Genomic DNA, 27,601 nt, shown 5'->3' with positions numbered 1-27,601 from the left:
AACTTAATTCCTGAAAGTAATTAATGATGTGTCACGAAAATCAGACAATAAGCTGAGAAGAAAAAAAGACTCAGTAGTTCAGAAAGGATATTTGCTGTTATATTCTTGTTATTCTATGACATTGGGCTGCAAAATTCAAAACAACAACAACAACAACAACAACAACAACAACAACAACAACAACAATAATAATAATAATAATAATAATAATAATAATAATAATAATAATAATAATGTTCTTATTATTATCACTGTTGTTGTTAGTAGAAGTAGTGTTAGTATCGTTATGTAGAAAATCGCTCGAAGTTCGCAGGTGTTCCCTTATTTTTCAACAGGCGGAGTTCAGACGCCTTGTTGTCCTCGGAAGGACCCCTCGTTATTCAAACATGGCGGCGTCCATACGGGTGTGCTGTGCCCTCCGCATTACACTTGGAGGTGAACTACTTCTGCTTATTTAACACTCAAAGCTTTATTAACATCGTTTGGTATATACATCGGAGTATGCTTATTGTATTTTTGTTTTCGAGTTGTGCCTGTTTGTTTCCGGTCAGTTTAGTTTACGGACCCGAGAGGGGGACGTCAATGCTGCAGGGAGCCCTGTCATCCGACACGTCGGGAAAATACACTTTAATTCATGACCGAAATATTTATGGCAATATGACATAACAATGCAAATTGTCGTTGTAGTGAACCCAGCCTTCGTTTTAAATACAAGTTGTGTATATTGACTTCTGACCAAACTCGGTCCCAAATTATGTAAAATTAGCGTCACACTGTTTATTAAAGACTATTAAAGACGTTTGAGAAAAAAAACTGAATGCTAGTATGGTGAATTTGGCTTCATTCTTTTATTCGGCATACCGGAAGAGCAGTTATTTTTCTTGTATATCAGACTTTGCTGTCCCTTATTTCGAGATAGGAAGCTAACGGAAACAGAACCAACCTGGGAGCCTGATGCTGCTGACGCTTGAAATTAGTTGACGTGTATTCTTAATTGTGTTGTGCTTGATGCCATACACACAGTGTGGGTTTGATACATGTGCTTACGGTGGATGCCTCTCATTTACAGGTGCAGCACCCCTCCGTATTGCAGGGGGAGCCATTCAGGTGTCCCACTTTGCCAGCAGAGCCTCAGCTGCCTCTCTCCACAGACAGCCTGCGCTTCCTCTGTTCCCTTCAACATCATGGCAGCAAACCAGACACGGCAGCTTCTTCAACAAGTGTAAGTTAATAAAAATCCATTTCAAACCTCACTACAGCTCAAAGAGAGCAACTGTCATTTGAAGATGAATTAGGTGTTATACAGTCGCACGATGTGCAGATGAATGTGTACGTTTAGTTTAAATAGTATAAGCAATTTGTTTGGGATGTTGTTCTTATAAAATTGATTTATTCTTGTTTACTTTGCGTTAGAAACGTGTTAGTAACGTGGTACTGAGGTACCAAGGTTCCAAACACAACCAGACATCAGGCAAATCAAACAAATCCCTCTTTGTAAGTTTAGAATGATATTGGATTTTTTAAAGTCGACTATTCGATGACATCACACATGAATGCACAGTAGAAAGTCATGCTTTGCAACAATGAAATCTTCTCTATCTTCTTGACCTGAATACATATTGTAAAATGAAGCTCTGGAAGCTTTTTTGCTGGGTAATTGAAGTTTGAACACGGGCCACTGTTGACTGTAGCTTATAAATACTATGCTCTGCTGATATGTTTATTAATCAACACCATCATTAACATTTAATAGTACTTCACTGTGTGTTGTAAGATAGAATAATGTAGTTGGGATTAAAAAAAAAAGCAACATATCTTGTTAGTGGATGCCTTTTCAGAGGAGTGGGTAATGCAATGGTAAATTTGTTGTATTTCAGGATTGACTTACATATTCTGGATGCCACAGTAGAACGGGCTTCATCTTCATCTGTCACTTTGCTGCAGTGACCCACTGGGCTCCTCACGCTTCTTCTTGGAGGCATTTGTGTTGTTATTGTCACATGATTAGGCAACTTCATGCTTAATGCGTCATGGCACAGCAGTAAAGTCCACTAGTCGGTCCAACCCCTACTTCAGAGGTGTGGTTATTGTTATTGTTCTTGTTATATTGTGCTTTGTGAAGTGCAGGTCACTGCACCACTGCCATAAGACACATTCATTTTGAAATATTATTGTTGAATGATCCGTGGCTGTCATTAAACATGGAAAAATTACGTGTTAATGATCGAGTGTCCACGCACTTTTGGTCGCGTGCTGTATGTTTGAAGTGATTTTCCTGTCAGTGAATGCAGGTGCATGTTGGCAGAGCTTGTTTAGACAACATGTCAGATTGATGACAGTGCTTTAGATGGGTGTACGTGGAGCTGTCAAAACATCTCTCTTTTTATCTTTCTTCATTTCTGCCTCGCATCATCACCGGCTTCTTGCTGCACTTTTCTTTCCAGAGTTATTTACAGGAGCTGCCTTAGCATTTCTCACAGAAGATTAAATTAGTTTGTGTCTTGTCAGCGTGCCAGGTGCACAGTTTTGCATCGCGATCACAGAGAAACGGGAACAGAAGCATCAACGACGTTCATCGTCACGTTACGCTGACTGTCTCTAGTTTCACATTTCCTCTTTTGATGTTTTCTCTTGAGAGATATTTGGTCTTGTTATTTTACTTTATTGTCCGGGTTTCTCATGAGTTTCAGATAGGTCTTAATCTTTGGATTTACTGCTACTCTTAAAATTGACCTGCGGTATTCTACAACCATTGCAAGTGCAACACTGCAGGTTTATTGTATTTTAAATACAGTCCCTAGGTGCTCCCGTATGTTACCTTTAAGACACCTGTATTTCTGGCCCCTTATCGGTGTTAGTGGAGCCTTGAAATTGTGAAATAACCGTAACGGAAGTGGCTATAAAACATTTTGATGTGCACTGTAGGCTTGGGGAGAACTGACAGCAGCAGCAGTTTAATACCTAAGACTACATTCACGCTGTTCTTGAATTGTGAGGTGTTTCTCGCTTGTTGAGCGGAGCTAAACTCTGCTGTGTAGGAGTAGTAGGTGAGAAATGGACTCATTTGAAGGTGGGGCCATATGCCGTGTTGGCAGCACTGCAGCTTTTCAGTCGTGGAAGGAATAAAAGATGCATATTGGTAGAATATTTACATTGTTAAGGCCACTGTCTCTCACATTTAGGGTTGTAACTAATAATTATTTGCACTATTGATTAATCTGCATTTCGTGAGGTCCGGTGTTTTATCTGAATTAAAATGTCCCAAGGTATTCAACATATTGTACTCTCAAATTTAAGAATAGAAAACGAAGACAGCTTTCGATTTTGTTTGCAGTTTAACTGGAAAAAAAAAAGATTTAATTGATTATCAGTTACTATAAAGCTGTAGTTTTTCACTAATTAGGACAACGTGGATGTGAAAATTCAAAATCTCCTAGATCTCTGATGCAATGAGCAGGCAGCCAATTACTATGTTTAGTTTGGGTCAGCCTGGAAAAGGGTTTTAAGGAAAGCTGCTGATTTGTCACATTTTGTACAGCTCCTGGTTCAATGAATCTCTACAATGGAAGTAGGGAGTGTAGTCACAGTAAACACTTTAATGGGCAAAACAGCTGGTGGAATAAACTGGAATTAACTGTGAGGGTTTTGTTTTAAACATGAGAGAGCAACACAGTTTGCGGATGAAGTTGTGATTTATACGGACAAGGCGATAAAAAGATACAAATTTCGCAGATGATCTAAACCGTCGCGCGTATGTTTGTTTTATCTGTGATGTGTGTGTGTGTGTGTGTTCACAGTGACGGCGGAGCAGCTCTGGAAAGGTGTGTTGGCGGAGTCCGGGAGCAGCGGCAGGAAGGGCCGTGGGAAGCGAACCAAACGTAAATTGAAGAGAGATCTGAACCGAGGACAGAACATCGGAGAAGGTGGGACATCATCACTTTGATGTTGTTTTGTTTTGTCTCGACTTGCAGCAGTTAAAACTTTCCCATTCCTTTCATAGACTCAGATTGTACAGTTTGCTTCATATTTTTGTAGTTCTGAGCGCTTAAATCTCCTCTCCTCTGCTGTTAACGTGAGTACTGCCGCTTAAAAGTTTGCCCTGATGAACGGCGCATTACAATATTCATAGATTTGTGTTGCTTCATTTATGAGACTGCTTTACAAGACAGAGGAGTTAACCTACATTATTGTTGTTGTTGTTGTTGATGTTTTATTCACTTTCCTTTTCAGAGGGACTGTTGCTTTCACTTTAAATACTCTAAATGAACATCTTGTTTGTGTGTGTGTGTGTGTGTGTGTGTGTGTGTGTGTGTGTGTGTGTGTGTGTGTCTCTCTCTCCCCCCCTGCAGGTCGTGGTGGTTTTCTGTGGCCTGGTCTAAACACTGCAGTGATGAAGGATGGTGCTTTGCAGCGCATAACTAAAAGAGGAGAGGCTGAGCAACAGGAGGTTCAGGCTGGACTTGGTATTCAAACAAGCATACATACGCACGTCACTTTCACCTGGACATGCATGTTACTAAATCATGTTCAATTATAAGTCACATATCAATGTATGCAACATATCTGTGTAATTAATCGTACTCCAGATGCTGTTATCAGATATCACCTCTGTCAATCAGTCACAAGCTCTAATTCCACTGGGAGCTTCAGCAAAGCCAAGAAGTAATCATTGTACATGAAAATAACATTGTCTTTTAATTAGCCACCAGAAAGAAGCGGCAGGGGAAATGAGGTCTTAATTTTGAGAAACAGAAGCTACCAGTGTGACTCCACTGTGATCTCATTTGTTCACAACAATTACACAGTTAATATGGCAGTGACAGATATGGTGCTTATAATGTCGTGCTCATCGGCTGTGGCCTCTGTACACGTTTGTCTCTCGTGTCTCCCTTTCAGTGCGCATGAGGGATGAGTGGGAGAAGCGCAAGAAAGCGAAGGTGAAGAGGGAGAGAGGGTGGACGGGACACTCCTGGGGGGGCGTCAGCCTGGGCCCCCCCGACCCTGGACCCAATGGAGGTAAATTGCACTCAGAAAGTTCAGGGAAATGTCTGAAGATGTTGATTGCAGTTGTTTAAAAGATTCCTCAATAGATACAAAGACCTGATCGGAACAGCTCACTCACACATATACGCTGAATAGCACAGACATAATGATTTTAGTGATGGATGAAGCATTAGAGGAGTAATATGAGCCGTGCTGCTGTGTGAGAGAGAGACACAGAGAGTGACAGGTCAGTATGGGGGGATATTAAGGCCGACGAAGATGAGGAATCGACTAAAGTGTCAAGTGGAGCAATTTCCTAATTTAGAAAGACATCTCTCTCTCACTCTCTGCGTGTGTGTTCATCTTTTACACTCTTTACCACTTTTGCTCTCTACGGCTTTTACTATTCTGTATCTAACTCCTCTGGGTTTCTTTTCTCACTCATTTACTTCATGCCATGTCACACTATTTCCTCTCACACACGATGTATTGTTCTTTATTCTTCGTCCTGAAATCCTAAGTGATTATATTATTTCTCCTCCATAGTGAAGAGCCATGCAAAGCTACTTGTCCACCTCCTCCAAACTGAATTACTATGAAACTTCATATTGACACCCTCTTGACAATGCCCAATGTCTTGTTTTGTGTTTGTCTTTTTTTGTTTAAAGGGCTGCTTGGTGATATAGTGATTAACATTGTGTCCAAGGCCATACATGTCACTCTGAACAGCCCTTGCCCCAAGCCCCTATTTCTTGTTTTTTGGGGAAAACGCTGCAGGTTGGTCCCACAGAGACCAGCGATCTCTGGCCAAGAATGGCAGCTCATATAGTTAGATTCAAACAGTTTCAAATGATTACGTTAATCTTAGACATAAATGATACAACAAAGATACAGTTGAATATACAAAATCAGTTAAAAATGAAACATTTACACTCAAAACATTTGCACTCATGAAGCCTGGATATAATGGGATTTATCATGGACTTCAATAAATTCAGAGATGCTGGATTTTGGAATTTGAGCTCTGACTGCAAAATGTTCAATGAGGTTGAAGCAGTAAACCTAAAAGTTTTCTTCCCTATTTCAGTTCTCACCATAGGAATAGTAAAAAGGCCCTGAGAACTGAGACTGTAGGGCCTACTATTAAGGATTTAAAGACATGTTAAATAAGATAGAGTCATCTCATGTATAGCCTTGTAAGTCAAGACGCACACAGATATAGAATGGATTAAGAAAACAAATATGTAAATACATCAAAGGTACAAGAATATTTGCTGTGACTGTACCCAGCTTAGGTAACTAAAATTTGCTGTTGCATTATTTGCATTCTGACTTTTTGTCATCTGTACCTTGTTCTGGAACGGTGTGAGTGGTATCTCCATCTCCACATTGTTAGAGGGGTTTATATGAGCACTTTGAGTGGTTGGTTGGATGTAATATTGTATTGTAAATGGTCTCTGAAGCTGATAGTGGTGCCACTTCTGTCTAATCTACTCGTCATTACCAACCCAGAGGAACAACTCTGGCTGATTCCAGCAGACGCCCTGATGGAGCTGCTCTCCTCCTGTCCCCAGCCGAGTTACATGTTTAAACCTCTTCCTTTCATTGGAATTGTGTTCAGCTTGTTTACCTCACACCAGATGAAGGACGAGGCTCTGTAGTTTCTTCTCGCTCCTCCTTGCGTTTGGTCTCTTGTGGCGCAGCCTCCTTAATTTTCAACCTTTTTCGTGTCCCCTTGATGTTTCCTCTCTCGTCCACATGCTAACAATCTCCGTGAAATACTCTGTCTCCGTCTCTCCAACATCCGCACACTCTGATTCTTAACGTTCTCACACATACATACACTGATGTGCAGAGATTTGTGTCTAGGTTGCTTGTCTCTGATCAGGTTGGTTTCTTACAGATGGTGGGCTAATGTCCCAGCTGATCTATTTATGTATATGTGTGTGTTGTCTCCTTGGAGCCGTTCAGTCTGCCCTCTTTTGTTTGTTGTTAATTGGTTCGAATTGAACAGGCTGCTGTTGGGAGAGTAACACCCTTCAGAGGTCACTGACAATGGAAAGTGAAGACTCGTTACGCTGTTGCAAGGGCTTCTGGGTATTTGTTCCGCTGGCGGGAGCCTGGTTTAATCTGTTTATTGTGTGTGCGTGTGTGAGAGAGAGACTGTGTCTAAATGTGTTGGTGTGTTAAAGCTTTCTTTTTTCTGCCCTCTGTCCACAGAAACTTACGACTTTGATTCGCGTGTCATTGAGGTGAGTTTGACTTCTCTGTTACCACTGACTGAACAAACTCACACACACACACACGCTTCATCAGTCAATCACCGTTAAAATATGTCATTTATATCAAAAACCACTCAATCTGGAATAAAGCTACGTCAGGTTTTACACAGACTGTCTTCAAATTGTCACACCAGTCGAGTTTTAATTAAATAAATCAAATCCGTTCACATTTTAACAACTTTTGTTTCAGTACATGTTTGACATCTTTTCTACATTAATTCCCCCTACACAGTGACACTGAAACCAAATGTGACACCTTTTGGAGACCGAAAAAAACCCCCAAAAAAACAGATTAACTTAACAGTCTAATTGTGTGCTCCTCTGAGCTGCTGCTTAGTTGAGGCACCCTTTGATTTTATTCCAGCACCCTCTCTGTTTGGAGAACACTCAGCTCAGCTCATCTTGACTTTCCTGAGCTCTTCTATAAGATTTAGGCCTGTGCGCTGGCTATGCCATTCCAATACATTTATCTTTTATCACTTGAAGCCATTCTGTTGTTGATATTGAAAAATAAATTTAAAAAGGTTCTGATATGATTTATCTTTGCTCAATTTTTTTACATCACAAAAGCCTGTTGTGTTTACTAGGGTCTGTAGACGTTTAAATCCATCCTATACTCAACTATTTTCTTCATTAATATAGCTTTTGCTAATTAGACTTAGTAAGCAGTAAAATAATGATTCATGAAACAACCACATATACACAGGCAGTAAAAACAGTTTTGTTTATTCCATCTTCTAACTAAATCAGACACGGTAGCCTTGCAGAAAGCCTGAGAGGAGGGGAACTGTTTTCATAGCCCCAGAACAGTGGAGAATCCAGTGTGGCGTGTACACATGGATGGGGTCGGGGGCAAATTTGCTGAGCAAGGATGGTTGGCAGTCACGTTTGCATCTGTGTTTGGTGCAAAGCAGATAAAAATGCATTTCATCTCCCCAAAAGCGGTGGTGTTTATTCAGGAAGTAGGTGGGCTGAACTGTTGTTTACTCTGAATGTCAACTGTAAGACCTGAAGACAAATCAACATATTTAACCCATAAGGCCATGACTCAACAAAGCAGCAGTCAGCCACTAGGTGGTGTCAGGTCCTAATTTTGGCACCAAGTCCCACATCATTGTTAGTAGTCGTACTAGCATGTTAAATTGACAGTGTAACGAGTCTGATTGGCTGTTCAGCTTGGCGAACAGCGAGAAGAGAAACACAAGTGACCAAAGTAAACAAAACAACGAAGACTCTTCTCATATATGATCATCCAGGATTAAAAGCTGTGGACAAGCCAGCTTTGTACCATGGGTTGTAGCTCTTCATAGCTTCTTAGACCACCCACCTAATAGTAGCTCTTCCTGTTTTCCCTTTTTAGTGACAAATAGCGACTACTGCCACCAGCTGGTGTGGAGTTATTTATTTCAAATTGGCTTTTATCAACTTTTTGCTCCAGACGTGGTCATTGCCGGTAGTTTCTTTGGTGTGATTCTGGAAGCACTCAGCTTGTTGGGATTTTTCTTTAACAGTGTTCTGGTGTCAAAACATGTAATAATGTTGGGACCTCCATTAGTTCTGTAATTAGTGAAGTGTTTTTGAATAACAATATACTTGAGGAAAAAAAAAGATTAAAGGCAAAGCTGCTGTGTGTGAGAGAGAGATAAGATACATTGCATGGTCAGTTCATTTAAATTCTGTCCGTCGTGCTGTATCTTACCTTAATTCAATTAGCACTAATGGACCCTACTAAACTAATGGGGTAGTGCCACAAGGTCACAGACACACACACACACACCAGGAGACCCAAATGTGTGTGTACGTCCCTCTTTGTTTTTCCTCTTATTTGCACACAGACGGTCTCTTTTGTGCATCATTTTATCGTTCCTCGTGTAGTGGACCTATATTCCCATGTATGTCCATACATGTGAGAGTCTATATAAGATGTTCTGTATGTGTGTCACATTGAAAGTCTTCCCCAGCCCTGCATAAATAACAGTGGTGTCACAGACATTAGGCTTCCCCCAGAAACCGACAGACGCTTTTATGGTGCCATTGCCTTCTATAAATATACTCACTGTGTGTGTGTGTGTGTGCGCACCACTATAAATTCAGGCTTAATGAAATGAAAGAGGCTTACAGGAATAAAAAGGCTTGTCTCCCAAGGACGAGGATGTTGGCATGCCATTAGTGAATACATCCAATGGGAGAGGAGGGAGGGAGAGTGAAGGAGCGAGAAAGAGGGGTGGAGGAAAAGTTCAGACTTAGCTGGGAAGCCACAAAAAAATGTATATGACACGTGCATTGTTTGTTCATTCGAGGTTTCTGTTAAGAATCCCACACTGGTAAATCAGAAAATACTGTTCGATTTTATGCTTGAAAACAGGAAATGAGAAAAAGGTCCTCAGATAGATCTTGAATGAATTCTGTTGTCAGGAGAAAGCAGCTAATAACCTGGTTTAATGACATAACAATGCTAATACATTAATAATAGTATTTTTCAGTAGGCACAGACAAGTGGTGAGTTTGCTGATGTGACCTAGCTGATCTTTATTCCACTAAAATACAACTTGTATGATTACATTTTTAAAGATTAATAACATTGTGTGTGCGTGTGTGCGTGCGTGCGTGCGTGCGTGCCAAAAACAGTTAGGTGTTGTTCACGATCCCCTTATTATGAGGTTTCTGTTTGATAAACATGGAATCGTGCATCCCCCAACTATTCAGCTCTGTGGAGCCTTTTAGCCTCTTTAAGTACACTATTTTGGTTTTTATAGCCCACAACTTTGCATTTTAGCTTTAATCTCACAGTTCTCATCGGCCGTATTTCCAGCAGCAGCCCTATGATAAAGCTACTGGGAAAGATGGGGCAGGCTTAATAGTAGAAGAAAATAATAGTTAGGGGAAAGAAATTCACCAAAAATACACCTCAGTATTCAATGAAATCCAATCCAATAACATTAACCTTAAACATTCCCATCAAGCTAAAGCACAACTACCTGGCATTACTCTCTGAGAAGCGCGATTAAGAAGGTAGAGAAGCATGATGGAGAGCTGAGGAAACCCTAAAGGAAGGGAGGCGAGTCATGCCACACGGGCAAAAGTGATGTTCATGGCCTCTCTCCAGGTACAGCAGCCACTTGGACAAGACTCAGGGATTTCATTAACAGAGATGAAACGCTGCTCAGTGTCAAAACAGGGATTGTGTCATCTTTTTTTTTCTCTCCCCCTTTCTCCTCCCTGAAGTCATCAACCTTGAAAGTTTTGTTGAAAGTAAACACACAGCAGGCTGGAAGGAGAGCAACTCTGCAAGAGCTTTCAATTGGATTAGATGTGGAGCTCGCTGAGGCGTGTGCACAACTTAATATCTAAAGTGGAATTCACACAAAAGGCAATAATACAGATTTATTAATGTTTCTTAAAGACAGGATTTATTTATACTGGAGATACAAGCTTTTTAAAAGTTAGAAATTTGCAAGAAACTACCAAAGCAGGGAAGACTGCAGCTTAAAGGACGAGTAATTAAGACAGTTTTTCGTATGTTTTTGGTTTCCAAGTTTCCAGTCAGGCATCTCAATAATCTTGAAAGTTAATTTAGAGCAGCGGGATGCTTGTAAAGATGTATCCGGGAACATGGCGTTCATTAAAGTTGACCCAGGAACACACTGTTCATTAAAGCTCAACCAAATGGTCGTTGAAGCACTTTTTAGGAACACCATGTTTATTAGAGTTAATTTATGACATTGCTTAGTCAGTGATGGCACGAAAAGCTTTTTGTTCAGGTCCATATTTTATCTTAGGATGGTGGTTTGTTTATGTAGCTTAGATTTATTGTCCCGAATGCCACAAATAATACATTTGGATGAAGTAGTCGCGTCTTGTATAGTCTATTTTAGAAATGGAGTGGTTTGTATTAAAAGTACTTATTCGCACATTTAACTTATTTAACTATTTGTATTGTAAAGATCAATTCACATTGGGTACATTAATTTTCTTCTGATCACTAGTGAGTGTACGTCTGAGGCATTTGCTTAATGGATGCAGTTCCTTGAGCTGACATGATTGTTTTTTCTAGTAATAAGCTCCCTTTACATAGAAGTCGTCGTGTCATTTGGACCACACACTGGTTTACTTTAGCTCCTTCGCTCCTCCTCCTAATCAGATACGATGACAGTGGTGAGAGATCACTGAAAAGCCAAGTAAGGTTTCATAAAACCCTTCAAATACTGCACCTATTTTTTATGGATAATACATAGATTTCTAATACATCTCAAATACATCTACAGACTTTTATTTTGAAGGTCTATCATTAGATTAAGCATTTGAAACAGATGGAAACTAATCTGTTTCATTTCTCTCCAGTTCTCGAAGTCATTGCTCATTTATTACTCATTTCTGCTCGACGGAGACACAAAGCAATCAAGCAGAATCTAAAACTAATTTGACCAAAATCATGAACAATCACAGCAACAATAAACAGGCCGGCCCTGTGTGACACGCCATCAATTCAACGTGTGAGGAAGGAATGTGTGGTCACCCAGCATCTAGCAACGGCTATGGCCAAGTTTACATAGACACTAATGTTTCACCAGTGAGAACAATAGAAATGCTTTATGTAACCACCTCAGTCTGAAGGAATCTTGAACCTTTGATAATTAGAATTAATAGAAAAATATCAGTGAACTGATCTGATAGTTTGACTCTGGTTGGAATAATACATTTTTGTGTACATGTTTGCCCCATGTGAGGTAAAGAGTTTCCAGAAGAGACAGAATCAAAACAAATAAATAACAACAACCCATCGTTAAAACAAGTGTTTGAAAGATCTTCTTCTGTGATTAAATTAATTTGGTGTTTGGGGAAAAGCTTGACAACATTTCCAGCATCTTTGAAGCTCCACATTAAGCGCGATGTTTTTACGGCAAGTCATTTTATTTACAGCCAAGTTGGTATCTGTAATCAGAATGAGTTTGATCTGTCCGAAGAAACCTTTTCTATGTAAGCCACCGATTACTGTACAAAGTCAGGAGAAAAACCTTACACCCAGTAATTAGATCCCCATTCATAACATGTGTAAACATAACCAATAAGCAGCTGTTGCAGCCTTGTAAATAATGCACTAAAATATCATTGCAGTTCATGGGAATACCTTGGTGACGTGCAGATATAGCTGTAATGTAAGTAGTCTGGTTTTAACCTGTAGTTCTTCTGCTACAGGAGTTGTCACCTTTCAGCACCGTGAGGTAAAATAAACAATTTCAACTGTCCCGTGTTTGCATTAACCTGATGCGGAGTGAAACATCAAGTCAAACAAGCGCTCGGCGTTGGTGGAGGTTTGTGTTCTCCCAGCGCCTTCTGGTTCCACGCGGTGAAAACTCCTCCCCGGCTCTGCAGAGTATAGACAGATACAGATCGAGAGACACGCAGCAACAGATTGAGAAAATAAGAGATTAAACAGAAGTGAGAGCGAGCTAGAAGCATCCTCCCACCACCGAGCTGTCGCTCATCCGGTGGAGAAAAAAACTCAGCCCATCTGCTCTGCTGCCGACGCTCCGGCAAACCTGCTGCATCTTCACCTAAATTGACAAACGTAGCCCGGAGCTCGGCGTCACTGGAGATGTCTGCGCTCACTTTAAACTGGCTGCAAGTAGCTGAGAGATGAGAATTAATAACTTGTTGAATTTCGATTTACCAGAAACTGTGTTTTTCGGATGCCATCTGCTCCGACTCTCTGCAGAGAGTCAGGGAGAGTTTCCTTATCCTCAGCTGCAGACACATTCGATAGGAAGAAATTATATGCTGGTAGCCCCCCTGACAAGACTGCACACATACTTTACTCTAAAACATTCAAGAATTATGATGTGCACCATTGACTGGTTAAATCCGTGGAGCTGTGTGGTGGTGTTGGGACGTTGTCAGTGTGTGTTTTCGGGTCCCGCAGGGTTGTGTTCTCAGTGTTTGCTGCTGCCCTGACCCCAATCCTTCTGCTGTGGCCCTGCAGCCACATTATAAACCCTTTACTGAGATGTGCGTTACATAACTGGTGAAGCTGGAGGCAGATCTTGACTTTGAAGTTCCCTCAGCTGAAATCCAACACTGTTCTGTCGCTCGCACTTTCTGGCGAGGATGAAAGCGTCGAGGTGGACTGTGTTTTCTGGCCCAGATGAAGTGCCCTCCCTCCCCCAGAAGGCCGCTGGTGGTCTTTGTAGAGCCGCTCATAGGGAAAAACACAGGGCGATAGATTAAAGACAGACATGTAGCACACTTCAAGATCAAAATTGTAAGGTTGCGTGGCCTTTATTGCTGTACCATTTAGGCTCATCTCACAGTTAAATGTGATTAATATAAAACAGTGGACAGATTGGAGATTCACAAAGTGTGAAAAAAAATCTACGGCTACAATAGACTCTCAGAAGGTGTTAACTTCTCTCATGAAATAGTCTTTCATGTGTGTTTGTGGGTATAACTGGTCATTAGTGATTCTCTCTTCAGGATTTGTTGGTTTAGCATAGATGACATTTGGCTGATGTTTTATAGCGATTATCATATTACTATTCAGAAATTTCTCTTAGAAAGTAGATTTTCTTGATGCTTTTTCCTCTAGCTGTTATACTTAAAGCTGCACTAACCAGTGTTTTTATTTGATTGCTTTCAAAGGGTTCAGTTGAGCATTTTAGGTGGTGAACATAGTGAAGCATTTAGCCATTAGAGAGACATTTATTTTTTTGTATCATGTATAGAAGTTCATTGAAATCAAAACTGAGTTTTAAGTCATGAATTGGACCTATGAGAGCCAGATCTCATGTAATGTGAGAAAGAACCTATTTACTGCAACGTAATGTGTCCATTTACTACTAAAGATAATCAAAATATGTGAGTTATTTATAAAGGTTATTAATAATGTCAATAAAGCCTCATCAACATTAAAATATTTTCTTGTCAACGCTGTAATAGCTGTAATAACCTCGACTTAATGAAGTCATCTGTATGAGTTGCAGTGTTTTACGTATCACATTTAGCGTGCGTGTCATGTTTTGGATTTGTGGTGAATTTACATCAGACACATCCATCTGTCCCGACTCTGTGCGTGTCTAGTTTGTGCTGCTCTTTCTGCTTCCTTCTTTCTTTTCTTTTATTTGTAGACTCAGCAGTTTGCTCTTGTGTTATTAAGACACCACTCACACTCTGTCTCTCACGCCAGGGTATGACACTGTTCTTTTCTATTTTGTTTGCATGGTTTCTTTTTCTCCGTCTGTCACTCACACATACGCTCACTCTGTTTGCCATTCGTTTGCAGAGAGCCATCATTGCCTCCCGGACAGAGAAACATTTGACATTCTCCTCCTCATCATCTGCTTTTTGCCGTTGTTTTATTTTTCATCTTTACTTTTCTTGTTTCTCTGGTTGTTTCTTCTCTTATCCTGCTGCACAATCTCCGTCTCTTTTAATCAGATTAATCACGCCTCTAAATCTAAATCATCTCTCTTCCTCTTCGTCTGCTTTGTTTTCCTCTCTTCTCCATCTCTCACGCCGTCCTCACCCTCCTTCTCCCCCCGTCTTCTTCCCTCTGTTCTCCTATCTTCTCTTCTTTTTTCCTACTCTCTCCTGTCCTCCACTCCACTCTTGTAGTCGGCTCCTATGATCTCTGTCTGCTGTGTATCTATGCTGCCCCCTGGTGCTTCAGAGGCACGTTGCAGGCAGTTAATCGGCCGGTGTGGGGACAGGTTGTATATGTGATAGATGATAGAATCACTGAAATCTGGACAGGCATTTGGGGGGATTGACAACACACACAACAACATGTTGTAATCTTATAGCTGCAGTCGTTTTACACCTACATACTGTTGAGAGTTTGAAAAAAATGTGGTAGAAAAAATGTGGTAGAATATACAATCAAGTTTGTGCTTTCACATCCTTCACTTCAGAATGATTACTAGACTGAACCTACTACTGGCCTCTTTTTCTTCTTCTTTTTCTTTATCTTTAAAGGACCTCAGACTACCTCTTATACCACAGAAGACGCTGATTAATTGATATACTCTTCTGTTAATGAGCAATATTAGTCGCAACATGTGTCATCATTGTCCAAGCATAGCAGCCCAGGTGTCCTGGTTCTCGTCTATTTCCAACGTGTCAGAAGAGATACATTATCATCCCTCCTGTGTAATCTGGAGCTGCCCCATGGTCCCGTTAAGGGAGCTAGCTTGTTTAGATGCTTTAACCACCTCAGCTGACTCCTTTCAGTACTGAGCTCCTCACCCAGAACAGAAAATTCATTTTCTGTACCAAGAGCTGTTCAGGGCTTACTACCACAGTACGACTAAGTACATCGAGAGATTTGCATTACCTGGATCGCTGCAGATGCAGCACTTTCAGAAACTGTCTGCCAACCTGCAGTGGGGAATCCAGAGCTTCCAGCAGTGCACCATACCTCGGATGTGGAGGCGCCGATTCCTCATCCCAGCTGCTTCATGCTCGGTTGCAAAATGCTCCGGTTCCCGCTGAAGGTCACAGCCCGATGAAGCCAGCGGGAACACATAACCTGTATTAAAACTAATTCTAAAAAAGAAAAAAGCAAGAAATAAACTCTGCTTCAATAACATGGGACAGTGATTATATTGAGAACATCCGGTTTATGTGTCTGGTTGGATAATCGTACGTAGTGGCTGATAGATATTAGATGGAGTTTGTTATATGTGTTTTTTTTTGTTTGTTTGTTTGTTTTGCAGCTCAAGAGTGTGTTCAACATGACGGCCAAGGAGGGCAGGAAGAGGTCCATCAGCTGTTTGGTCGTCGTGGGAAACGGCAACGGAGCTGCAGGTTTGGATCTCTCTAAAGGATAAATATAGATCATAGAAACAAGTTTAAAATGGTTGATAATCTCTAACATTTTGCACAGATTAGTATAAGGTTATTTTGATATGAACGATGAAGATTATTTTATTCTGCATTAAGATGTGAAAGAAGCAGAAAGGATTTGTCTTTCTTTCTAAATCAGTCCCTGTAGATGTGGTGAAGTGCAGGAAATGGTTTTGACAGGTGTCAGACGTTTTCAGAAGAGAGGGTGGCAAATTAGGAAAAACAAAACAAAAGCAGAAGAATCAGTTCACCCACTCCACAGGCTCATCTGCCTTCAGCCTCTCATTACGGAGTGTGTCAGGGCTGAACATGCTCATCGACTTAAAGACGTAAAAGCCCAGGGAACGCCATTGAATTTGATATTACTTAAATATCAACAAACAATGCGCAAACTTTACATTTTTCTGACACGCTGATGTCTCTCCCCCTTTCTTCTCTCCAGGCTTTGCGTTGGGTAAAGCACCAGACAGAAACACAGCTCTGAGGAAGGTAAGGCCTAAGACGCTTCTGATCTTCTTATCAACATAATCAGTAACTTCTAAATTCTATAAAAACTTGATAATGCATCTGGATTGGAGTCCATTAAGAGACATTATTATAGATCCACATTTATAGTTGTACACAATAAAAAAATAGACTATTAACATGTAGATTAATTAACATTGGCACATTTGGACTTAATTCAGGAAGATTTGATAATAAACTTAACTAGGGGTGTTTTAGATTTATTGTGCACAGTGTTTCTGCTAATAATACAACTAATAATTTTATGTTTTTATCATCTAACTGTGATGTTCAGGCCAAGAACCGAGCGATGCACTACCTGTACCACATAGAGCTACACAACAACCACACCAGTAAGTCACCCTGATCATTTCTCTTGAGTTTGACCACTCGTTCACCGTCAGCCGTCCTTGTCCCCACTCGTCTTAAATATCAAGATAATAAATTTAAACGGTTGAATGCTTGACTTCATGTGACACGTTCTGATGAACACAGAGCGACAAACTTTATACTGCCTCCAACAGATGATTGATTCAGAATACTCTGGAGTACCTTGCTGCATAAATGTGGATCTTAATGAGGATACCAGAGGCAGTTTTTATCCTCCACTTCATTTTAAATGCTTAATACCCTCTAGTGTAGTGTCGACATCACAGGACCATGGTTACACAAGATAATAGACAATTAAATGTGTCAGTGAAGATTCTCCATCATCCAAACTCATTTTTCTAATTACAGATGAGTATCTGTTTGTTAATAGACCACAGTCCTGTGAGTGTCAGGTGGGCACCACCCACAGATATTCTGAAAAAAAACCTAAACTGGTTCCTTTAGAACCGAAGAAGACACTTGGATGAGGAGGAAATTATCTTCCAAGAAAACTGAGAAAGTCCAGTTGCTTTGTTAGCTTTGTTTTTTGGGATTTATTGCCATATAATCTGTGAAACTTAAACCACATATAATTCATACAGAATAGAGGATATTCTAATGCAAACGTAGCAGTCCCCTGGGTTTATCATGTTTTGTCTGTGAGGTTGTCATGGTGGATGGTGGAATAAATACTACAATACCCATGAGCTGCAGTGGTCGTTGCTCTGTGACGGAAGCAATTAGTGTAATTATAATAATTAGGGCAATTATTTGCAAATTCTGAACTTTTCATTGTCACAACATAACACAATAGTTCCTGGACTGGTGTTAAATTGGCCCAAAATTCAAGAATAAACCGAACTATCCTTCTCACCAGCACTGTAATCCTTATTGTTGCCCCTCGTTAGCAGCACATTCACCACCGTTCTCAACCCTGTGATTGGATATTTAGCCTCAAATGAGTTCTGATTGTCTCCATCTTTTTCTCCTCTTCCTCCTCCTCATGTCTAGCACTATCCCGTCTTATTACCCTCTCATACTCTTCCAAGAGACATAATCTAAAAAACTGATTTAAGAAAAAAGATATGAGAGTTATAATGCACCGCTCGTACTTATTGTAAAACTCAATTTGGCTCCTTGTGCCGCTGCCGGAGAGCGGAGCCAGAGAGATTAATGTGTGTGAGTCATCGGCCTCAAGCGCGCCCACCGGAGGAGAAAGTTAGCTTCCTGCTTTGGCCCTGAACCAGAGGAGGGAGGCGTGTGTGCTTCGGAGTTTCCACCCAGCTTGAGTTGAGAGCCGCGGCACATCGACGTTTCGCAGGGTCGTACCAAGAAAATGCCACCACATGCCAGGTCTCTCTGCGCGGCCATCTGCACCCTGTCTGTGTGACGGTGGTGTTTACCTCTTTGTCTGAATGTCACAGTCGTGTCGGAGCTCGGGTAGATGCTAGATGACTTTTTATTTCTTCTGTCAACTTTGTGTCAACTGACGTCTTTTTTTTTTTTTCTTTTTTTTTACTTCGAGATTTTAGTTTTCAAACTTTTTAATTTAGCAACCTGACCGGAAGAGTCAATTGGAAATAGTTTTTCTTTATGAATGATTCTGCTGCTTCAATGTGTCTTGTCAGACTAATAACCCCAATAAACAAAAACAAGCTCGGGATCGGGGGACTGCTCAGATCCAGCAGATGTTTAGAGCCCTGCTGATCTTGTAGTTGTGTGAAGTCAATGTGAATAGATTAGAATTCAGTTGTGTGTATTTATTTCAACCTATTTTGGCATTTTTCATCTTTATTAGAGAAAAAAGTTAAGATTAGCCAGAAAAGATCTAAATTTGCTTTGGTTTAAATTCATGTTAGTCTATTTGAATGTTCTAATTGTTGGAACATAAAGGAGTGTTTGTCGAGGTTTTTCTGTCTGCTCTGACTCCGTCGTTTTGCCAGATGAAGCTGGACCTCCTGCAGCCACAGCAAATGTTCGCCTCCCTGTGTGTGTTTAAGCTTGTGTGTGGCATTTAGTTTTACATTTCAAATTCTTTCACTCGGCGGGATGCGTCTCCTGAGCAGTTTTCTCTACTTGACTGTCCCCTCTGTTTATCCCCCCTCGCGTTGCCGCAGCCTCCCTGCACCAAACCTAATTCATTCGTTTGTTAAATTCCTATCGAACGTCTGGAGGCTGCAGGGAGAGAGCAGCCAGAGAGGCGCTTTAAAGCGAGGTGAGATGAGAACAAGGTTTTAGCCTGAGGCCCAGTGCTGGCTTCATCCAGCAGCACACTGCTCCCGCTAAGGGGCTGTGTGTGTCTGAATAACTGAATTAACAGCTGCTGCTGTGGCGGTGGTGGCATGTGGAAGGACATCTGGTGGGCAGGTAGAGAAACTCGAGACCGGAGGGAGAACGGCCGAAATGATGCAAAACAAAACACAAGCGGCTCCGTTTGGAAATGGCACAAAACATGAAGATAATTACAGTCTGGGATCATTCCGACTGTTTGTTATGTATTAGTTCTCTCTCTGCCGCCTGGGACAGTAACACGGCTGTTGTCTTTCTGTCCCAACAGTTTATCACAACATTGAGTCCAAGTTCAAGAAGACGACGCTGCACATGAAGAAACAAAACGAAGGTTTGTTTAGTTCACTGTAAAAAAACAAAATAAAAAAATCTTAATTTATACTTCGTAGCACTCAAATATAATTATTACATTATCCAAAGAGTGTTTGGTTCTCTCTGCAGGTTACGGCCTGCACTGTCACCGAGCCGTCATCACTATATGCAAGCTGATCGGCATAAAGGACATGTACTGCAAAGTGGAGGGATCTGTTAATCTCCTCAACATCACCCGGGCCCTCTTCACTGGATTAGCCAATCAGGTGAGGGCATGCAGGTTTGGCAGGAGGGATTTTCAAATTGAGAGTTTTCTGTAGGTTTTCTCTTCTCCTCCTTCAGTTCTCCAAAGCATGAGAAACCAGATAATTCACAAAAACAGCAGCGTATTATCGTCTTAGTTTTTGTCTGTCTGATTGATTCCCTCTGCTTGTAGCTCTTACTCCATCAACTGTGGGTTCTGTAAAGCGTATTGAGACAGTTTATATTGTCATTGAGTCTTTATTGGCACATTTGGCTGCTAAATGTTCCACAGTATGAAACAGTGAACTTGGTCTGGTAGTGTGCAGTACAGTGTACAGACTGTGGTAAAGGCAGCTAAAAATGTGAGGCAAAGATACACGATCAGTCAATATAGATAGGTGGATTCAAAGACACAGTTCACAGCACATTGGAGATTAAGTGCATTTGTACTAGACAAACATTTGCCCCCAAAGACGAGGTGGATAGCTGCCGGTCAATTTAGCAATCTCGTTCAAATATAGAGAGAACTGGTCACACTTTCAGACTGTCTGTCCTGGAAGGAATTTGAGTTTCATCTTGGCTTAGGGTCAGCTGACCAGTCACAACCTGAAAATGTCACATTTTCAGTTTCAGAAAGTTAAAGACATAGTCCGACACAGTCCACCTAATCCGACGTAGTAAAAATTTAAGGGTGTTTTAAGGAGTTTAATCATTTCTCACACATTATAAAGATCCAACAAAGAACATAAAACTAAAACACTGCTACTATAAACTGTACAGCTGAAGGAAACTACTGCCAGATGACAGTTCTATGGGTTTCATGTACAAGTAGTTATGTGATGAACGTTCAAATCAGTTGATGTGGTAGTTAATCTATTTCCCTCTAAAGCTATTGAATCCAGAGCCACTGGATCCTTTCTTCTCTTCCTCAGTCTTTCTCTTCACTGACATCAACCACTTGTTCTGCTGCCACCCCGTAGAAACCCCACCAGGCTGTGGCGGACAAGAAGAAGCTCCACGTCGTGGAGTTCCAGGCGCATCGGGGCCCGCTGCCTGTGGTGGTGGCGAGTCCCAAAGACGGAGCACGGCCCGACCCAGAGCCTGAGGACGAGATCCCCAACACCAAGCTGAACTGGAACGACGTACGCGCCGCGCAGGGAACCAAACGCTCCATCTGGACTGGAGTCAAGCGCACCATCTGGTAGCACGGAAGTAATCTGGAGCTCGGAGAGAGCTTTAGGAGACATGATTGGACTGATGGAGGCCCGGAGTGTGATGGAATTTTTGTTATTGATCTCTGAATGGATTCAGTTTGTAAATGTCTGTTTTCCGAACTGAGGACTAACATATAAAAAAAAGTTTCTCAGTAAAAGGCTGGCAGTTCTCCAGATACACCCTGCGTAGGCCAATAGTGACACATTCTGTAACTTTATCTGTAACTGTATCTCCTACTTCCTGGTCCACGTGGACACGTTTCAAAATACAATGTACTACAGAAATTAAATATAAATCTGTCAAAGTTGCTTATGAGATTCACTCAACAATGCACGTCTGTGCGTATCTGTAGCATAAGGGACTCAGAGATCAGACGATGCACTGAACAGCTGAAATTTTAAGTCTCAACACTGTGGTCCCTCTATCCTACCACGGCATTTTTTCTCAAAAACTCTTGTTGGTTGAATAACATTTCACACTTCACACTTTCACTTCAGTTCTGATTGAACTAACAGTTATAAATTGCAGTGGGAACCAGATGTGGAAATACAACAAAGGAAAAGTAGACAATTATCTGTCCATTAGCGGAAGTTGTTTTCCCCCCTTTTAGTGGCAAATTTACAGGCGATATGTGAGTATCTAATACGCAATTTGTACATGTGCTGTATGAATGATGCTTGCTTCCACCATATTGCACAAAGGTAGCACCCTTTACTGCTAAAAAAGAAGTAAGTAATTTCTATCTAAATGCTCCAGGTGAGGGTTAAACTCACAACCTTGGCATTGCTCTGCAGCTTACTGACTTATAAGTACCGTGCGCTAACCGATTGCGCGACTGGAGCTTGTGTTGATCTTTCCTATGTGTATGTCAAGAAGACACTGATACCAGGGAAGTTTAAAAGTCTCTCAGACCCACAGCTAGCAACTTGATGGAAACTGGTAAATGGAGTCAAAGTATGTTACTGGTTAACTAAAAGACTCGGTCATGGTGCTAGATTCTATCTAATAGTTGCAGAATAATTTCACTAAATCCAAAATTCCTCATCTCTCATGGAGCTGCAGGAAAAGTTTAGGGATTGTCAAAGTCGGGGTTTATCAATTTGTAGGCCGTCCTCCTGTAAACATATTTCAGTCTGGAAAAATGTGGTGCGTGGGCCAACAGATCAACCAGCATCCCAGACAGCAAATAATAATTTTAAAAAAAGAAAAAAAAAGGGCTAAAGAAGGTAAGTCAACATTAGGCATGAGCAAGAACTACAGTAGATTATTTTTCACTGAATAAAACTCAAAATAGTTTTATCTGTATTGTTTTTCCTTCGCAAATATCCATCCGACTTACTTCGCAAACTGTGAACATAACTATCATCATGGTACCAATACTTTACACATGCTTATTAACTTTTGTAAAGGTAGCGTATTTACCCACTGTTACACGACTGAATTTAGAATTGCAGAAGACTAACGTGGACACTGTGGGTTTACTGCAGCCGTTGACGCTCAGTTACACATTGAAGAAATTAAACCAAAAGTAATAGAACATAAGTAGACAAGTGTAAACTTGAAATATTTCAGGAAGGCAACGGAGCCAAGGAAATGAAACGACTGAGTGGACGTAAGTGTTTTGTTTTAATCTTGGTAATACATAGAAAAAAAAGGCATTTTCAGATCAGACAAAGAAACATAAAAGATTCTTTCCACTGTTTCTAGTATCTGTAACCATAACACTTTGTATAAAAAGACAGAATTTGCTGTTTTGATCAAACTTTTCAGATGCAAATTGATTTTTTTAAGATTTAATTTGTTCATTAATCAATTTTAAGTCTCAACCCACATTACAGGTAACATCTCAAAATGCTCAATAGGATTTTCTATTCGACTTCAGTTATGTGCTGTTTGATAATGTTACAAAAAAAGAAGTCGTACTTCTTGTTGATATAACTATCATCCTGATTAGGTTGATGACGCTGTGAGTATTTACACCACATGTGCCCACACACTCATACATGCAAACACATGGCCATGGACACCCCACTGCACAGAGGATGCACTTTATTTCTTGCAGATCTGTCATTCACTCCTCAGAAATTCTTCCATCTGATGGCAGAGAGGATTGCGTGGATGAAGTAGAGGAGTGTGGCCAAGAAGGCGAACACCTGAGACACAAAGTAACACATGCTGATAAATATGTTGAAATTGCATGGAATATTTGCTTAATGCCAATTTAGAAATAATACTTTAAATGTGAATCAAGCAAGCAGTTAGCTTAGCTTTTAGCATAATCAAAATAGCTGACTGGCGAGAACTAGCAGTACAGGAAAGCTTGGGTTAACATGCAGGTAAACTTCACCAGAGAACATTAGTGTATAACATTTAAGATATAATGCAACTATTTTACAACTTAATAACCTTTGTGCAGTCACATATTACTCAGTTAAGAAAACTTGCTAAACTATTTGGATAATGTAAGGGAAATCTAAACTAGGCTAGTTAGCATATAGCAGGACGTTTTGCCACTGTTCTCCATTTATCCAGATTACTGCCTTATTTCTGTCTTATAGTACAGAATATTGAACTCCTGGGATATTGCAGCATTAAAAACATATTGCTGTTACACAAAAATTAGTTGGAAAAAATTAGCAATAATTTGTTTTCTGGGAGACTAGCTGTGGGTGCACTTGTTAGCCTTTACTAGCTTGTATATTTTGGTGTTGTAAAAATACTTTAAGGGAGAGAAAATAGAGTCGTCACAGCGTATTGTAGGTGTTATGAGTTACCTTTCAGACCAGACTAACTGTTTGCTACATTTTTCATTTTTTTCTGCTAAGCTCCGTTAACTAACTTTAGCTTTACCTCCATATTACAAATCACACTAGCGTATTTCTCAAAAATCCTTTACATTTGTTGTAGCTGACGCCTTTAAGTGAATTGGTTCTATTTGAGCATGCAGACATTTTGGTATAAATTGTTTTTCAAGAATATATAACAATTAAATCAAACATACTGTCACTACTCATTTTTAAAGTGTAATTTTAATGTTCCCATGAAATGAAATTCTTAGTATGACATATCTTGTTTTACCCATCACCTGTATGCCAATATCTTTTGAGATTTTAAATGTTGATGACTCATTCTGCCCTAGTGGGACTATATTAGTTTTGTGCCCAATGGAACGCTGTCTGGAATTTCCTTGTCAGTCCCTTCCCTTGCATGGCCAAACAAAGGTTGGGTTTAACAGGAAACAGTTAAATATGCTCAAACAAATACCACATGATCATCCATTTCACTGAGATGACAGTCGTTTATACTCACCACGGCAGCAATGTCAATCTGGTAATTTTTAAACGGCAGTTTATTTTTATTAACCATGGTGATATAAGCCAGAATAACTCCTGCACTGAGGTAGAAGAATGCAGCCAGGCCATGGTAGGCTATATCCTGCACACACACACACACGGATTAAATTATATGACAACATAATCTCAGATCATCAGTTTTACCCTCAGTTTTATTTCCCAATTATTTTTTTGCTCTCTTACAGCAGCAGCCCAGCCAGAGCGGTTCTTGTGACCTCCGGCTACGAAGATAATCATCCAGAGGAAGGTCATGACAAAGCAAAAGACAGAAACGAACATCACCCATCCCAGAGGGTTTGGTGGTGACACCTTCGTCGATGCGACCAAGATCCACACCAATCCACCAAACACCTGCAGATGACATGGAGGACATGGAGTATGCTGACTTGTATTTGTGTTAAAGATGACCTATTAAGACGTAACCTCCCATAGTCTTGGTTGCTAGTCTGGCTTGTCTTGTGATTATGATACTTACATTCTATGCTCGACTGAACATAAACATAATGAGCAAACATTTTTACCTAGCTATTCCTATTTTGAAGCATAGCTTTCTATGCTAGGTGTATTTCTATGACGAAGCCAGTGACACACTTGAATACAGTCTTGCATAGGATGTGCTTGATAATCCAACCTCCACTGAACCCCACTGAACAGGTCAAAACTGGAAAAACACATAGTTGTTGTAGTGCCTACTGTGACACTAAGGAGTCAAATTAGGGGTTAAAACGCCATCTTGACTTATAGTATCCTAATGTGACTGCAGCAAATCAGTGACAATAGACCACCTCCTTGAGGACATGAAATCCTATCTGCAGCAGTTTTCTCCTCCTTCAGCAACCTACTGTTCCCTAAATGACCTCCGACCCACACACATATTTTTCTTTCTCTCCAGCCGTTCTAAGATATCTCATGAAACACGTGACTGCTCTACATTCCCAATAACTGGTGAAACTTTGGAAATATCCAATTGCTGACTCTTACTACTGTACAGGAAATATTAACACCAGTAACATACAATGAACCAATGGTATCGCAAAAGAGTTGCAACATTTAAAAAAAATAAAAATAAATTATCCATTAGTCTGAGGTTACATTTCTCTGTAGTATCCACGGAGTAAGGAGCTCTCTTTCAAGCTACAGCACATAAACTTAGACTAACAAAGAAGAGGCGACAGTGCATAAACACAGATTGACAGTACTCATCAAACGTAAAAGAATAATCAAAAAGATCCTAAAAGACTGGTCAGAATAAAGACTGCAAACAAAAATCTGCAACGTAACCTCTCTGAATGTTGACCAAACAAACAGCTCTCTCTTCACTTCGACGTGGGTGGTGTTAAAATATTTGACATTTTTTCTCTGCAAAATGAAGAAATGTCAGGAATAAATGTCTTTATGTATTGATATATTAGCGTATTGTGTGAGATTTAGCACATTTAGCCCCTAGAAAACAAAAACAATGGTGTTTCGCTGAGTTTTGTGCTCTACTAGTTTGCGCTATTTCAAAGTTTATACTAGTTTGTACTATTACAAAGATCTAATTTTGCTGTGGTTTGTGATATTTTGCAGTAGTTTTTCACTGGTTGAGTTGGGAGACTGTGCCAGCAGTCATTGTGTAGTTCTGACTGGCATGAAGTAATTCAAAATGTGGGTTTTGCTCGTTAAGTGTTGAGAAGTTTTGGGGTTCAAGCTTAGGAAACTATGGTAGTTTTAATTCAGACAATTTGATCAAGCCTTTGAGCAAGTGGCTGTGCACTGTGCGCACACAATCAAGCCCGAGCACCTACTTCTGGTCTTCTGGTCCAGCTCATAAACGTAGCTCTTTATTCAATAAAAACTACTTGTGAAATTTCACTGACAAGGTTTTAAAAACTCTGACTCTGGTTTAAAGAAAGAGGCTACAGGTCAAGGGTAGTGGCAGTTACTTATTGTTTGATTTAAAGGAAAAGTTGTTGTGTGTTTTTTCCAAGTGTAACATATAGAGAAAACCGCTATATTCAGCCTGAACTCAGCCAGTCACAGGTCTCCTTTAAAGGCATCTTCCTGGACCCAGACACTGGCAGGATGCTGTCCCCTCTAAATACAGTGTGTGTGTGTACATATCTGTGTCTATCTATGTTTTCAAAATGGGTGTATGCTGCACAGCTGTTTAAGCCAAAAACAACAACGAAAACTTAAGTAAACATGTTCCATATAAAAGAATGAAGCTCTTTATCTGTTATTTTCCTGTCAGCGATAGCAGCAGTTTCTCACCATTGTGTGGGACAAAGAGTTGACCGCATTCTTTCATAGATTATTAGCACAAGCACAATATAAGTGAAATGTGAGATGTGAAGACGTGCCTCCTGCCTCATAAAGAATATGTCTCACAGTTTTCACTGAAATCCACATTCTTGCGTTCCACTTCCAGTCAAAACATAAATATCTGTATTTGGGGATTGAAAGGAGCAAAATAAACGAAATAAAAAATAATAACTTCTGCAGCTAATTTTCAGGTATAAAGTCCTGCTGGCTTTTGCATTTTTGTGCACAGAACATAATTTTTGCTCGTCTTCTAACCATTTAACCAGTAGGTACGTTGTCATACATTGTCTACCATATGCTTTTAAGAAGACAAAAAAAGATAAAATTATAAATTAAAATTAAAATGATTCCCGAAACAATGTTTTTTTTTTTTCCAAATAAATACATATGTTTTAAATACTAACGTCAAACCTAACTGCTCCAGAATGATGACATTCCCTTCACAAATGTCCTCAAGGTCAGCGTCATTGTCCTTCCTCGTGCTTTGTCCACTCACCAGCTCAGGCAGGTAAAATATATCTGGGGCCGTGGTGCAGATCCCCAGTCCGCTGGGCAGGCTCCCCATAGGCTGAGCAGTCGTTGCAGCCATCTCTGCCTGTTCCTTCTCCCGGTGCCGAGTCAACAGCGAGCAACGTGCCCTCTCCTCGAAGACTGTAAACTAACGGATCAGCGGCAGGTGTAAGTGACCCTTATAGGAAAACCAGGTTACCGGACAAACCTGTTCTGCTGTTGTGGATGAGAGATCCCGTCCCACTACGTCTGCTTGCACTGGTACAAACCGGACACACCCTTCACCTCGGAGCACCCAAGGCTGCCTTTAATGTGAGCTGGTGAACTGTGGCGGGCCTTTGGAAACATCCTCAGTAGGAGTTTTGTGTTCCCAGGCTACAGCTGATCCCGTGCAACTGA

General features: G+C 40.6%; 2 protein-coding genes across 2 annotated transcripts; one reads left to right on the top strand and one right to left on the bottom strand.

Moving 5' to 3' along the window:
• The first annotated feature begins 314 nt into the window (after nucleotides 1-314).
• On the top strand, nucleotides 315-21,339 carry mrps5 (mitochondrial ribosomal protein S5). The gene is made up of 12 exons (XM_047603652.1): nucleotides 315-435; nucleotides 1,070-1,222; nucleotides 3,798-3,923; nucleotides 4,350-4,463; nucleotides 4,897-5,016; nucleotides 7,204-7,235; nucleotides 15,974-16,064; nucleotides 16,546-16,592; nucleotides 16,903-16,960; nucleotides 19,534-19,596; nucleotides 19,707-19,843; nucleotides 20,801-21,339. Exons 1-12 carry the CDS (start codon nucleotides 387-389, stop codon nucleotides 21,023-21,025), a joined length of 1,215 nt encoding a protein of 404 aa, XP_047459608.1. The 5' UTR covers nucleotides 315-386; the 3' UTR covers nucleotides 21,026-21,339.
• A 1,303-nt stretch (nucleotides 21,340-22,642) lies between these two features.
• On the bottom strand, nucleotides 22,643-27,601 carry LOC125019125 (myelin and lymphocyte protein-like). Its single transcript, XM_047603653.1, has 4 exons — nucleotides 27,189-27,601; nucleotides 24,572-24,739; nucleotides 24,345-24,470; nucleotides 22,643-23,188 (listed from the first exon to the last, which is right to left on the bottom strand). The coding sequence occupies exons 1-4, from the start codon at nucleotides 27,279-27,281 to the stop codon at nucleotides 23,114-23,116; spliced, it is 462 nt and encodes a 153-aa protein (XP_047459609.1). The 5' UTR covers nucleotides 27,282-27,601; the 3' UTR covers nucleotides 22,643-23,113.

The sequence above is a fragment of the Mugil cephalus genome, chromosome 13 (genome assembly GCF_022458985.1).
Source record: "Mugil cephalus isolate CIBA_MC_2020 chromosome 13, CIBA_Mcephalus_1.1, whole genome shotgun sequence".
Taxonomy (NCBI): Eukaryota; Metazoa; Chordata; class Actinopteri; order Mugiliformes; family Mugilidae; genus Mugil; species Mugil cephalus.
Note: the sequence above shows the minus strand (reverse complement) of the source record. Positions and strands in the feature narration are given on the sequence as shown.